The sequence below is a fragment of the Pan troglodytes genome, chromosome 18 (assembly GCF_028858775.2).
Source record: "Pan troglodytes isolate AG18354 chromosome 18, NHGRI_mPanTro3-v2.0_pri, whole genome shotgun sequence".
NCBI lineage: Eukaryota > Metazoa > Chordata > Mammalia > Primates > Hominidae > Pan > Pan troglodytes.
Window position 1 is genome coordinate 28072334 of NC_072416.2, and position 15596 is coordinate 28087929.

Consider the following 15596-nt stretch of genomic DNA (forward strand, 5'->3'; position numbering starts at 1 on the left):
TTGATAGGATATATTTTTAAATAGTATATTAGAAACAGTAAAGTATAGAACTGACAGAGAGGGAAATTTAATTGAAAATAAAAAGAACACATTTTAGAAGCTTTCTAGTTCTTAGAAAAAATGATAAGGATTAAGAACTGAAAACAAAATAAAATAGTAAGAATATTAAATGAAAGTTGATAACTACAGGGGACAAATAACTTACTTTCAGCTGTTGAATAATTTTCAATTATCAAAGAAAAGACACAAACAAAAGAGGTAAATAAATATTCAAAAAATATAGAAGATTGCATAGAGCACAGTCAGGATGTAAGATTGAAAAAGACTTGTCAGAGATGGGGACACTATAACCCTCATGCATTGCTGTGAATACTGTACTGGCACAGCCATTGAGAACACACCAGTGATACATCGTCATTAAATATACAGGTCTCTTATGATCAAAAATTCTCACTTCCAGATGTTTTTGCAGAGAAGTTGTCAGTCACACAGGTTTTTAAGGTGACAACTCTGAGAACGTTCATCAAAGTGTTGTTTGTGGTAGTGGAGATTTAAAGGCTATGATTAAGTGAATCTAGGTTCAATCAACGAGACATGGATAAGCAAAAGGCATGGTATGCACACCGTGTAATAATATTCAGGTCAGAAGCAACAGGTGAAATGCACCCAGAGCAATGTGTAGTTGAGTGTAAAAATGTAAGAATCAAATGAGGTCCACAGCGTGATGCTATTTATGTGAATTAAAAATATGTATGCATAAAACAACACTACTAGTTTTACAAGGACATAGAAAATAGAAGAGCACACATCTAACACCTTCAAATAGTTGCCAAAGGCAGGAAGACGTAGAGAGGAATTGAAGAGTATATAGAATAAAAGGCAAGAAATAAACATATAATGTAAGAACCACACAAACAATGAAGGTCTATCATGAAATGAGGAGCATTAGTAACATTCTACATACATTCCACTAGCAAAAATAAAAGACCCATTCAGACAGCAGAAAAATTATGAAGAGCCCAACTCCTAGATATAACCTGAAAGATAAAGAATACTTCAACTGTCAAGCAGGATGGGGAAATAAACTATCTGCAAAGTAAGAAATGAAGGCTGACCTCAGATTAAGTGCCGAAAAACAATGAAGGATTAATTTAGTTGTCTATGATAGCTTTCTTGTACAACAGGATGTTTTCAGACTTATACGTTTCCTCCCTCAGATACAGAATCAACCCTTTCTCCGAAGATCAAAGATCTTTGGTTCTTTTTCGTGGGAAGAAAGACTACGATCTGGGTACCCGGGATGCCCCGTGCCCTGAGTTAGTTATTATTTCTAGGACTCTTTGGTGGACAGGGCTAGGACATATGTATTTTTTTAGATACAGTACATCCTAAGTTTATATCCAATTCAAAATCAGGCTTAAGGGATTTTATTTGACCTCATCAATTTCATGTCTGTATCTCCTTCCCACCAAGCCCCAAATCTCAGTTCTTGATGACACCGATGTAATTACTCATTTGATTTATTATCTTACAATAACAGTATCAACACTATCACCTACAATGCTGTGCTATTACTGGAAACAATTTAAGACTTTCTTTGCCTTTTCTTTTGTTCTTAGGATCTATTCCATTAGAGACGCAGAGTTAAATTACTATGTTTTAGAGCCACTTGGGCTATTTCCTTTGCGGTGAGGTTAGGTTACCGACTGAGTTCACAACTTGGCTCATCTGTTTAAATGTACTTTTGTAGTCTGGGGATTGTATTTTTCTTTATTTAATTTTGTTTTATGATTATGTAAAGTACAAACATAGCTTCAAAGACAGAGCTATAATACCAGGTCCATTCAAAGGAGTCTGTTTTCAACCCCCGAATCTTTCAAAATATTTCCTCTCTTTTTTAATTTAAGCATTTTAAGTGTTAAGGTTTATTCTGTTTTTAACATATATGTTAATTTCATACATTTAACATACAATAATATAATATGCTATAATGTATAACAATAAATGTATAAAACAATATATTACTGTGTGATAACATTAACATATGCTAATTTAATATTATTCAGTATACAACATGTAATAGTATATTAACACATTATATTAATTAACACAGTTTAACATATTATAACATATATGTCTTTAACATGTTAATTAGATATATTGTGTACATGTGTGTATCTCCTCTTTTCTTTTCTTTCCCCTGTGGTTTTCTTTTTAATTATCTTAAGTCTTATGATCACACATAATCTTAAAATTTGTGTATATCGCCTCTACTTTAATCCTTTTAAGTTGGCAAAAGCACCATTCCTGATCACACACAGCAGTTCTACAGTTTTATGTTTCTGAATGGCTGTTTAAAGACAACCCTAAATTATAACTTAGTTTGACTTAGATTGTAAAGAATTCAAGAGTGAAGTTTAACTTGCTACTATTTTAAATGCGTGTGACCTTACAGATCTATAAAATGTGAGAAGTGTTAAATAATCTTTGATATTACACATAAACCACACTAAAATGCCTTTCAATAAATAAAAGGAACTATTTTAAATACAGGGAATTCTAATTAGATTGGCACAGTTAAGCCCAAAAATATAAAGTAGACATTGCTACCTTATTTATCTTCAACCCTTGCCTTTAAGAGGCAAATGAACACAAAACACAGGTGAATTTTGCTTGGTTCTGAGCCAGTGAAGGAATTTCCCTAGTATTTAAATATATTCACATAACCAGTTATATAAATCTAAATATAAAACCAACCTCCAGTCAGTTTTAAGATGGCACTCACCATCTTTGCGAAAAGTTGAACATTACTAGCAAAGTCTAGTTCTATCTTTAGAAGGGGTAAACAGTGATAGCATTTACTGAATTGGAATTACAATTCAAAAACTGAACATATTCGTTTAACCACAACCCAGTCTTAGTTTTAAATCAGGACTGCCCAACAAAATATTCTGTCAGTCATTCATGATCGGAATTCTGGTGTATGAGATCTATTAAAGTATGGTACACATAAAAAAGTCACGAGACATTTCTGTGTTGTAATAAATAAGGCAGTGGCCAATTATTACTCATTAGTAGCTTTTTTGAGATAAGCTATAAAGTCTGCCCTTTCTGCCTCCTTCTTAATGCCGGCAAAGATCATTTTTGTTCCAGGGATGTACTTCTTGGGATTCTCCAAATACTCCATCAGTGTATCCTCTCCCCAGGTGATGCCTTTGTTCTTACTGGTGTCTGTGTAAGAGAATCCAATGGCCTGACCTGTCTTCCACCTGAAGAGATTAGGCCCTGTCTTATGCTTGCCTCCCTTTTCCACGGTGTGGCACTGGGCACACTTCTGAACAAAAATCTTCTTGCTTTTCTCAACATCACCCATATTTAGTTCTGTTTTTCGTCGCTGGCACAACTAAGGTTCCTGCTCTGAAGCTGGACGTCTCCAGTCTCTCGTATCTCCCCCTTTTTTTTAGAGAAATGGTGGTATGATATAGACACATTTCTCTACCTGGCTTTTTCATTTCACAGTATATCCTGGAGGAAACTGCCCATATACAATTTTGAGGAGAAAAGGTTGTAACTCAAAAGTAAATTTGCTATTTAAATTTGAAAGCAATAGAAAGACAATTTCCAAATATGCAAGGCCTTAGAAGTATCTTACTAAAAGCAAACCAACAAACAAACTCTACAAAGAATTTGTTGTTCAGTGTATAGATTAATTTAAAATGAATAAATCTTAGAAAAGAAAACTTGAGGCCTAAATGACTGCCAGAAAGTGATGGAATCAATTGAACATAGAGTGAAGACATAGGATTGTCATTTAGCAGGATGCAAATGTGAATAAACTTGAAAGATTCCCATGATAAAGGAGTAACATTATGAAAATACAAACTTGAGTTTAGAAAACCCTAAAGGCTCATCCAATAAGTTCCTAGAATTCATAAATGAATTCAGTAAAGTTTCAGGATACAAAATCAATGTACACAAATCAGTAGCACTGCTATACACCAATAGGGACGAAGCTGAGAATGAAACCAAAAACTCAATCCTCTTTACAATAGCTGCAAAAATAAATAAATAAGTAAATAAGCAAATAAATAAATAAATAAATAAATAAAATACTTAGGAATATGCCTAACCAAGGAGGTGAAAGACCTCTACAAGGAAAATTACAAAACACTGCTGAAAGAAATCATAGATGACACAAACAAATGGAAACACATCCCACGCTCATGGATGGGGAGAATCAATATTGTGAAAATGATCATACTGCCAAAAGCAGTGTACAAATTCAATGCAATTCTCATCAAGATACCATCATCATTCTTTACAGAACTAGAAAAAACAGTCCTAAAATTAATATGGAACCAAAAAAGAGCCTGCATAGCGAAAGCAAGACTAAGCCAAAAGAACAAATTTGAAGGCATCACATTACCTGATTTCAAACTATACCATAAGGCCATAGTCACTAAAATACCGTGGTGCTGTTATTAAAATAGGCACATAGACCAGTGGAACCAAATAGAGAACCCAGAAATAAAGCCAAATACTTACAGCCAACTGATCTTCGACGAAGCAAACAAAAACATAAAACAGGGAAAGGACATCCTATTCAACAGACGATGCTGAGATAATTAGCAAGCCGCATGTAGAGGAATGAAACTGGGTCCTCACCTCTCACCTTATGTAAAAACCAACTAAAGATAGATCAAAGACTTAAATCTAAGACCTGAAACCATAAAAATTCTAGAAGATAACATTGGAAAAATCCTTCTAGACATTGGCTTAGGCAAAGACTTCATGACCAAGAACCCAAAAGCAAATCCAACAAAAACAAAGATAACTAGACGGGACTTAATTAAACTTAAAAAGCTTCTGTACAGGCCGGGCGCGGTGGCTCACGCCTGTAATCCCAGCACTTTGGGAGGCCGAGGCGGGCGGATCACGAGGTCAGGAGATCGAGACCATCCTGGCTAACACGGTGAAACCCCGTCTCTACTAAAAATACAAAAAATTAGCCGGGCGCGGTAGCGGGCGCCTGTAGTCCCAGCTACTCGGGAGGCTGAGGCAGGAGAATGGCGTGAACCCGGGAGGCGGAGCTTGCAGTGAGCCGAGATCGCGCCACTGCACTCCAGCCTGGGCGACAGAGCGAGACTCCGTCTCAAAAAAAAAAAAAAAAAAAAAAAAAAAAGCTTCTGTACAGCAAAAGAAATAATCAGCAGCATAAACAGACAACCCATAGTGTGGGAGAAAATCTTCACAAACTACGCATCCAACAAAGGACTAATATCCAGAATCTTGGAGGAACTCAAATCAGCAAGAAAAAACAAACAATCCCATCAAAAAGTGGGCTGATGACATGAGACAATTATCAAAAGAAGATATAAAAATGGCCAACAAGCATTAATTAATTAATGGTTTTATTCAACATCACTAATTATCAGGGAAATGCAAATGAAAACCACAATGTAAATACCACTTTTCTCCTTCAAGAATGGCCATAATTTAAAAAATAAAAAAAAATAGATATTGGTGTGGATGTGGTGAAAAGGGAACACTTCTACACTGCTGGTAGGAATGTAAACTAGTACAACCACTATGGAAAACAGTGTGGAGACGCCTTAAGGAACTAAAAGTAGAACTACCATTTGATCCAGCAATTCCACTACTGGGTATCTAGCCAGAGGAAGAGAAGTCATTATATGAAAAAGACACTTGCACACTCTTGTTTACAGCAGCACAATTTGCAATTGCAAAAATATGGAACCAGCTCAAATGCCATCACTCAATGAGTGGATAAAGAAAATGTGGTATACATACATCATGGAATACTACTCAGCCATAAAAAGGAGTGATATAATGGCATTTGCAGCACCTGGATGGGATTGGAGACCATTATTTTAAGTGAAGTAACTCAGGAATGGAAAACCAAACATCACATGTTCTCACTTATAAGTGGGAGCTAAGCTATGGGGATGCAAAGGCATAAGAATGATACAATGGACTTTGGGGACTCGGGAAGGGTGGGAGGGGGTGAGGGATAAAAGGCTACACATTGGGTACAGTATACACCGCTTGGGTGATGGCTGCACCAAATCTCAGAAATCACCACTAAAGAACTTATCCATGCAACCAAACACCACCTGTTCCCCAAAAACCTACTGAAATAAAAATAATAAAAATAAAAAAAATAAAATTTCAGATAATAAACTGCGAGAAAGAATGGAGAGGAATAAAATCAAAGTGTGCTATTTTTTCTCATCTATAGATATTCTGTATTCTCGATTTTAATAATTGAAGCAATAAGGCCGGGCACGATGGCTCACACCTGTAATCCCAACACTTTGGGAGGCCGAGGCGGGACAATCACTTGAGGTCAGGAGTTCAAGACCAGCCTGGCCAAAATGGCGAAACCCTGTCTGTACTAAAAATACAAAAATTAGCTGGGCGTGGTGGTGAATGCCTGTAATCCTAGCTATTTGGGAGGCTGAGGCAGGAGAATAGCTTGAACCAGGGAGACGGAGTTTGCAGTGAGCCAAGATCATGCCTCTGCACTCCAGCCTGGGGGACAGAGCGAGACTCCAGCTCAAGAAAACAAACAAACAAACAAAAAACAAGTGAAGCAACAGATATTTGGTTTTTAAAATTGAACTATGAGCATGCTTTCTCAATTGCTAAAGAAAGCGTGAGCCACAGAGAGATTGCTATGGGAGATTTGGAGGCTGAAGTGAAGCAGCAATGATTTTGCAGATCTGCTGGTGCATCTCCTTGGCTCAAGGCAGTGTCAAGGCCTTCTTCTGGATCCTCCTTCAACTTCTCTGACTCGTGGGCCACATGTGTGCTAATCCATGACAAAGCACCTCCTTTATCCTCTCTAGGACATCTACATGACTGAGGTCAGCGATGACAAGAACAGATATGGCTGCAATCTGTTCTCATGGGCTCTAGTTTATTTCTGTTCTTTGTGAACTTCAAGCTCCAGCATCAGATATGAAGTCAATAGCTTTCCGGAAACTAGTTAACCTCTTAATTTTAGCCTGTGTAAAGTCAAATCTCTATAACAAATTTATGTATATTATATGTATACACCTCATACATATACACAAACATATATGACATAGATACAAATCTATACGTATGTGTATGTATGCTAGCAGTCTGCTTCTTTACTGAACCCCTACTTATACACATGTATACTATGCATTTAGGGATATAAGTACATTAGGGAAATGGTCTTGACTTGATAATTAGCTTTAGATTTGGCTCTACCATTTGCCTTGTGTAATATTGGACAACTCACAGTATTCTGTGAATCTCTGTGAATCTCAGTTTCCTTATCCATAACATAATGAACTGGTACCACTAATCTCTGAATTGATGTTTTTTTTTTTTCCAAGCTGTGGCTTGATATCCACTGACAGGTTGTAACATAAATGCAGGGAGTAGTAATGATCAGTGTCATTAAAAAATTAAATGGAATAAAATAGAACAGAAAATGTCAAAGTACATTACGTATAGTAAGGATAACATTTTTATTTCAGGTAGATAAATATGAAAATGTGTATGATCCCAGCACTTTGGGAGGCCGAGGCAGGCAGATCATGAGGTCAGGAGATTGAGACCATCCTGGCCAATATGGTGAAACCCCATCTCTACTAAAATACAAAAGTTAGTCGGGCATGGTAGTGGGCGCTTGTAGTCCCAGCTACTCGGGAGGCTGAGGCAGAAGAATGGTGTGAACCTGGGAGGTGGAGGTTGCAGTGAGCCGAGATCGCGCCACTGCACTCCAGCCTGGGCGACAGAGCGAGACTCCGTCTCAAAAAAAAAAAGAAAAGAAAAAAAATGTGTATGTTGTAATGTAAATATATTTCTTGCTGGGAGTCAGGTTAGAAAAACTCAAAAAGTATTTCCTTTTGTAATGATCAAAGACATTGTTCCTGAGACCTAGAACTATGTGTTTATGCTAGTGTGGCCAATTTCAGTGGGGTAGGCATGGGAAAATGTAGGTGATATTCTGCTGCAACTCTGCTTGGCTGTTCCATTTTCTATTTCTTTTTCCTTAGCTCTCCAGTGTTTCAGTACACACATGAACAACACAACATTTTAAATCAACATTAAACCTTCGGAGGCTAATAAAATCCAGGCTTCTAGCTTCTCTAAAAAAAAAAAAAAAAGTCACAGGCCGGGCGTAGTGGCTCACGTCTGTAATCCTAGCACTTTGGGATGCCGAGGAGGGTGGATCATCTGAGGTCAGGAGTTCCAGACCAGCCTGGCCAACAGGGTGAAACCCCATCTCTACCAAAAATACAAAAATTAGCCAGGCCTGGTGGTGGGCACCGGTAATCCCAGCTACTCAAGAGGCTGAGGCAGGAGAATTCCTTGAACCTGGGAGGAGGAGTTTGCAGTGAGCTGAGATCATGCCGCTGCACTTCAGCCTGAATGACAAGAGTGAAACTCCGTTGCAAAAAAAAAAAAAAAAAAAAAAAATCAGAGTGTGGGCTGGGCACAGTAGCTCATGCCCATAATCCCAGCACTCTGGGAAGCCTTGGTGGGCGGATCACCTGAGGTCAGGCAATCAAAACCAGCCTTGCTAACATGGTGGAACCTGGTCTTTACTAAAAATACAAAAATTAGCCAGGCGTGGTGGTGGGCGGGCTCCTGTAATACCAGCTACTCAGGAGGCTGAGGCAGAAGGATGGCTTGAACCCAGGAGGTGAGGATGCAGTGAGCTGAGATTGTGCCACTGCACTCCAGCCTGGGTGACAGAGTGAGACTTTATATTAAAAAAAAAATCTGAATGTATTATTGGGCTGGTTCGTGGCTGGCAGTAATCATCAAGAAACGAGTAGGGACTCTTTCCCTCTATGTGGGCATATGTTTTTAAATGTAGGTTTTGATTATTATTATTCACATATGGTAAGGCCAACAGATTGGGGATGATTGCTATTGAAAATGCAGTTTGTGGCTGGGTGGGGTTTGTGCCTGAAGTCACAGCTACTTGGAGGCTGAGGCTGGAGGATCGCTTGAGCCCAGGGGCACTAGGGTTGGGCAGGAGGTAGAAAGAGTGAGGGAAAATTTAGGCAAGAATCTTTATTGAGGTTTCCTTGGTCAAACGTGAGGCAGGGCAGGGTAAGCAGGTTTAGAATTGGCTAGTGGGAATACTTTCAATGGGCTTTGGGGTGTAGGGGTTGTCCCTAGTTGTGTAGTGCTTGACTCTGGGGTGATCAGGGCAGGGAATAGTGGCCCAGAGTGAAAGGATCTGGTGTTCGGGGTACAACGGAGATGTCTGGGGGTATCCACTCTGGATTGGTTAATTTGCATATAAAAGGAGCTCACAGGTGAGTCATTTACTATCTCTAGGAATTGACAGTACCTGGGAGAGACAGTCTTTCCAGGGTCAGCAAGACCTGAGCTGTCAAAGCATCAGAAACACAGAAAATAAAAAGGTATGATTAATAAAGCATGTGGGCCAGGCACAGTGGCTCACGCCTGTAATCCCAGCATTTTGGGAGGCCAAGGCAGGCAGATCACGAGGTCAGGAGATCAAGATCATCTTGGCTAATACGGTGAAACCCTGTCTCTACTAAAAATACAAAAAAAATTAGCCGGGTGTGGTGGCATGCACCTATAATCCCAGCTACTAGGGAGGCTGAGGCAGGAGAATCACTTGAACCTGGAAGGTGGAGGTTGCAGTGAGCCGAGATCACACGACTGCACTCCAGCCTGGGTGACAGAGCAAGACTCTGTCTCAAAATTAAAGAAAAAGAAAGAAAGGAAGGAAGGAAGGAAGGAAGGAAGGAAGCAGGCAGGCAGGCAAGCAAGCAACAAGCATATGGCCTATAGTTTACCCTACTCCTCACTCAGCCAAGTTCCCTCATTTATGTGACAAGCATTTGAATTGGGACTTCTGGCTTGGCATCAATTTCCCACTGGTATGGTGATGAGGAATATTTTTTGACCTAGAAAACAACTATCTGTTTTCAGGTAGACACTGTGAATAGCAGAGAATGTAAAAGCATGGGGAGTTAGTTGTCCTATGTAAGAAGTTAACACTGCAGAGCGGGAAGCAGCCACACTGGCTGCCGGTGCTCCCTGCTCATGGCTGATGGATTTGGGCTGACAGAGGAGAATGTTGTCTCTATAACCTCTGACTAGCAAATGATCCAGCCAACAAGGCAGAATTTTCCGGCTGGCTGATCGATAGGGTTCAAATCCCTTTGGACAATAATTGTCCTTGGTCAATGCTGTCTAAAGCATTGCTCGGACCTTTTGTTTTTACATTTCTAGATTGAGACCAGCACTCAGGTTCATCTCCCCCAATACTGGAGCCTTTGGAGACTGGACAAGGAGTCAGCATTTGGAGACTTTGTTCACCGGCACAATAGACCAAAATGTCATCCCATCTCATAAAGCCTCCCTGCCCTTGAGACAGAAATTTTTGTAGTGATTGCCTTAGATTCCGAATAACATAAGAGAAACAGTCTTTTGCTCCTTGATTCTTATCCAGTGTAATATAGTGGGAATAGTCACGTTGTTCAGTCATCCACACAGGGTCCTGCATCAGAAGGACCCACGTTCAAATCCCAATTTTTGCCACTCTCATTGTGCGATGTTGTGGGATTTACCTAGTGCTTTTTAGTCTGTTCTTTATCTATAAAAGCTGAGGTAGTAATATTTGTATAGGTTGTTGTGAGGGCTAAATAAGTCCACTCAAGTAAAGTGCATAGAATCATGCCTGGAACAAAGGAAATGCTCATATAGATTAGCCATGAGTTTACTATTCATCAAACACACAATGCCAGTCATGGTGCTGGTGTTACAAAGATGATAAAATATAGTCTCTGTTCTAAGAAAAAAGCAACCCAGTGCAATCAATGCTATAATGAGGAAAGGTACAGAGTTTTCATGAGGAAGGAATGACAGACTGTTCTTGGGGAAGGAGTGGAGTATATCTGGGGAGGCATTAAAGAGCTGGGCTAGGTGCGGGGTAGGGCAAAGGAGGTGCTGAGGGGCACAAAATTAGCACTTTGGACACCTCACTTGCCTCATCTTAGTCCTTGCCCTATTAAAAAGAAGGAGCTATTGGAAATAGATCTTGAAGATAAGAAGGGAATGTCCAGATGCATATCCCAACAAAGGGGAAGGCATCTATAAAAATAAAAGGCAAACAATAGAATAAGGCATATTAAGGTTGTTCATGATGAATGAAACATACTGTGGCCACAGGAAAGAGTGAGAAATGAGGCTACTAAGGTAGGTAGGGGTCAGATCATGAAGAACATTTATAGGCATGCAAAAGAACTTGACATTTATGCTTGGCCATGGGGACAGCCATACACTTGATAAGAAACACTCCAGGGCCTGGGCACGGTGGCTCACACCTGTAATCCCAGCACTTTGGGAGGCCGAGGTGGGCAGATCACTTGAGGTCAGGAGTTCCAGACCAGCCTGGCCAACATGGTGAAACCCCATCTTTACTAAAATACAAATATTAGCTGGGTGTGATGGGGGGCACCTGTAGTCCTAGCTACTTAGGAGGCTGAGGCAGGAGAATAGCTTGAACCCAGGAGATGGAGGTTGCAGTGAGCTGAGATCGTGCCACTGCACTCCAGCCTGGGTGACAGAGCAAGACTCCATCTCAATAAAATAAAATGAAATAAAATAAAATAAAATAAAATAAAATAAAATAAAATGAAACATTTCAGGAGTTGTATGTTTATTGCAGCACTATTCATGATAGCAAAGACATGGAATCAACCTAAGTGTCCATCAGTGGTTGATCGGATAAAGAAAATGTGTTATATACCACATTATACACCATTGAATACTACAGAGCTATAGAAAAGAATAAAATTATGCCCTTTGCAGAAACATGGTTGGAGCTAGAGGCCATTATCCTAAGTGAAATAACTCAGAGACAGAAAATCAAATACCACTTGTTCTCACTTACAAGGGGAAGTTAAACAATGAGTACACATGGACACAAAGATGGAAATAACAGACACTAGGAACTCCAAGAGGGAGGAGGGAGGAGAGACAGGGTTGAAAAACTACTCATGGGGTACCATGTTAACTATTTGGTTGATTGGTTTTCTGAAAGCCCAAACCTAACCATTTTGCAATATACTCATGTAACAGACCTGCACATGGACCCCTGAATCTAAAATTTAAAAAAGGAAACGAAACATGCTGGACCTCAACAAACACAAATATAAAATTTTCAGAGACAATTAGTCGGGTGTGGTGGCTCACACCTCTAATGCCAGCACTTTGGGAGGCCAAGGCGGGGGATCACGAGGTCAAGAGATAGAGACCATCCTGGCCAGCATGGTGAAACCCTGTCTCTACTAAACATACAAAAATTAGATGGGTGTGGTGGTGCTCGCCTATAGTCTCAGCTACTCGGGAGGCTGAGGCAGGAGAATTGCTTGAACCTGGGAGGTGGAGGTTGTGGTGAGCCGAGATAGCACCACAGCACTCCAGCCTGGGCAACAGAGCTAGACTCTGTCTCCAAAAAAAAAAAATTTTTTTTTCAGAGAGGCATACAAGTAGTCTTGAACAAATGGAGAAACACAGAGCTGACTTTGAATTCCTCAGATCATCTAGACGTAGTATAAACTCTGTGAACTATATGGCCATCAAACTATTCTTTGTTTTGTTTTGTTTTGTTTTGTTTTGACACAGATTCTTGCTCTGTTGCCCAGGCTGAAGTGCAGTGGTGTAATCTGGGCTCACTACAACTTCTGCCTCCACCTCCCGAATAGCTGGGATTACAGGAGTTTGCCACCACGCCCTGCTAATTTTTGTATTTTTAGTAGAGATGGGATTTCACCATGTTGACCAGGCTGGTCTCAAATTACTGACCTCAAGTGATGCACCTGCCTCAGCCTCCCAAAGTGCTGGGATTACAGGTGGGAGCCACCGCGCCTGGCCCAAACTATTCTTTTTTTGTTTTTCTGAGACAGGGTCTCACTCTGTCACCCAGGCTGGAGTGCAGTGGCGTGATCATAGCTCACTGCAACCTCAACCTCCCTGGGCTCAGGTGATCCTCCCACCTTAGCTTTCTGAGTAGCTGGGACCACAGGTAAGAGCCACTGTGCCCGGCTAATAATTGTATTTTTTGTAGAGATGGGGCTTCGCCATATTGCCCAGGCTGGTCTCAAACTCCAGGGCTCAAGTGACCTGTCCGCCTTGACCTCCTAAAATGTTGAGATTACAGGCATGAGCCACCACAGCTGGCCCAAATTATTCTTAATGTCAGACTCAATATCATCCAAGGACTCTCAACTTGGCCTAACCTGGTCAAATCCTGGATAGTGTCAAGCAGTAAAAAGTAATATCTCCATTTCATCAGTGTGATTTCTGAACTTGCCTACAGTAGCAATGAATACAATGAAATTCTAGAGTAGTGAAGGGGCAATGACAAAAATAGGACCCTCTTGCCTTGGTCCTTCCTCCATGAGTCTGGAGATACATATGTCCAAGACTTTTTATGAGATCATATATTGTGATGGGAGTCTACTACTGAGGGGTCTTGGACATGTCATCAGGGAGATAAAGAAATAGAACATTTCTTGCTTCATATATTGTAGAGAAATTCTTACCTGCCACCTGCAAAAAAATCAAGAATCTTAAAACAAAACAAAACAAAACAAATAGGCCCTATAATTTACAATCACTGCTTCTGGTGAAAGCAACTGCATCAGTCAATTATTTGCAGCAATATTTTGCATAACAAACTATCCCTAAAGCAGAAGCTTAAAATATCCAGCATTTATTTCATGCTTATGGGTCTATGGCTTGGCTGCAGTTTGGTCAAGGTAGGGCTCCATGCTTTGAGCAGCAGGATGGAGTTTGGGTTCAGGCTTTCTCCAAGTGTCCTCATCCTCTTTGGAGTAGCCAGTTCCTCGGGCGTCTCTTCTTGTGGTAGGTCATGTTGCAGGAAGAGGATACGTGGAAATACATGGTGCCTCTTCAGGCCTTGGCTTGGAAGTAGCACACATAATCTGTGGGGTAAAATAAACAAATGGCCAAGCCTGAAGTCTATTCTGCCTCAGAAGGATATGTTGGACAATAATCCAATTTATCACAGTGACATAACAGGATGACTGGGTTTGTTCACGATTCAAATAAGAAAACCTCGTTAGTCGCGTCTTCTTTGGGAAGTCCTTTCTAAGAATGGTATCAATCTACCTTCTAGGCTTATTTTTGAAACTCCAGCAGGTGTAGAAGTGCTCTTTAAAAGCCAAAGCACCTGAAATTTACTCTTCATAATTGTTACAATAGCGATGATAAAAACAAATTTGTCTGTGAACCTCAACCTGAGCATCCTACTTGGACATTAATTTTCTGCAGGATGGCTCCAGGGATAGTCTAATGCTGCCGCTGTTGATATGCAGAGTGCAGATCTCACAGCTGATGCTGACTCGAGTTGTAGGATGGCAGAAAGAAGATGACGGGATTGGGGCACATGCTCTAAAAATGTACACTGAATCTCTTTCAGCATTTAACATTTATCTATTTCTGGTTTTTAACCTGCCCTCCATTGCAATTGAGAAACTCTGTAACTCTCTATTTTTTCCTAGAAAGCCCACTTGTTAGTCCAAAGTGAGCATTGCAGGCCAAATATCTTCCAATGAGCTCAAACCCTGCGACAGCTCTCAACGTTATGACTGACAGGTGTACTCTACTGTTTTGCCTGTGTCATCTGCACAGTGGGTAGGGACCAATTACCTACAAATATACTGGAGTGAGTCTGGGGTTGGAAATCAGGACGCCTGGCTTCTAGGGCTGGCTTTGTCACTTTTCCTTCTGGTTCCTCATCTGTAAAAATGGAGATAATAATAACTGCCCTACTTTCTCACATGGTGGCTGTGAAGACAAAAATGAGAAAAGCATGTTGCAAAATAAGAAACACTATTCAAATGCAAGACAGTTTTAGATTCTTCGATTCCTCTCTAAATTAATGATAGCTCGTCACATTTGTACAATGCTTCTCAATTTTCAAATCACTTCCACTTGTGTTATCTCATTTGGTCTGCCCTACCATGCTCAGTTTTTCAGGGTAGGACACGGAGGATTGAAGAGGTCATATGGCTTGCCTAGGGTCATCCAGTAAGTAGCAGAGTTGGGAGAATAGCCTGTTTTCCCGATGCTAATTCTGCACTTTTTACATTGGAATCCTCTGTTTCAGCTTCTCTGTCAAAGCCAGCCCCGGAAGCTCATCTGGAAAGTGTTTGCGAGGCGGAATGTGCACACAGGGTTATTGAGAGTAACTGTGGAGTCTGTCCAGTACTGGGAAATACTGATGGGCTTTGTGGTCAAGCTTCTGGGTCACCTGCGGGGCTCTCCCCAATCTCGTTCCGCTGGTGTCTCCTTAGGATGGTAAAAAGCTGGGCACCAGGTCAGATATCCAAGAGGGATTTCTTGAATTCTTTACAGTGATGGGACAAAATCTCCTGGGACATGGAGCTATACACTTACTTAAAATGAAAAGCAACTCGGAGATCTTTCTAGCTCAAACTGCACGTGCTACAGATAGAAAATAAAGGGTTGCAGAAGAATAGAAACTTTCTCATGAGTAAAGAATAGGTTTTGGGGCCGGG

The 15596-nt window shown here is 40.5% G+C and overlaps 1 protein-coding gene and 1 long non-coding RNA gene across 2 annotated transcripts in view; one reads left to right on the top strand and one right to left on the bottom strand.

Annotated features, from left to right (window-relative positions):
• Positions 1 to 15596, top strand: part of LOC129137322 (uncharacterized) — a 323240-nt gene that overhangs the window by 191258 nt on the left and 116386 nt on the right. The gene's annotated exons all lie outside the window — the stretch shown is intronic.
• Positions 2911 to 3373, bottom strand: LOC107972317 (cytochrome c-like). Its single transcript, XM_054668335.2, has one exon. The coding sequence runs from the start codon at positions 3371 to 3373 to the stop codon at positions 3065 to 3067; it is 309 nt and encodes a 102-aa protein (XP_054524310.1). The 3' UTR covers positions 2911 to 3064.

Bases quoted from the DNA above. Each gene is read 5' to 3' on its own strand.
- LOC107972317 (XM_054668335.2), bottom strand. From the start codon at position 3,373: ATGGGTGATGTTGAGAAAAGCAAGAAGATTTTTGTTCAGAAGTGTGCC.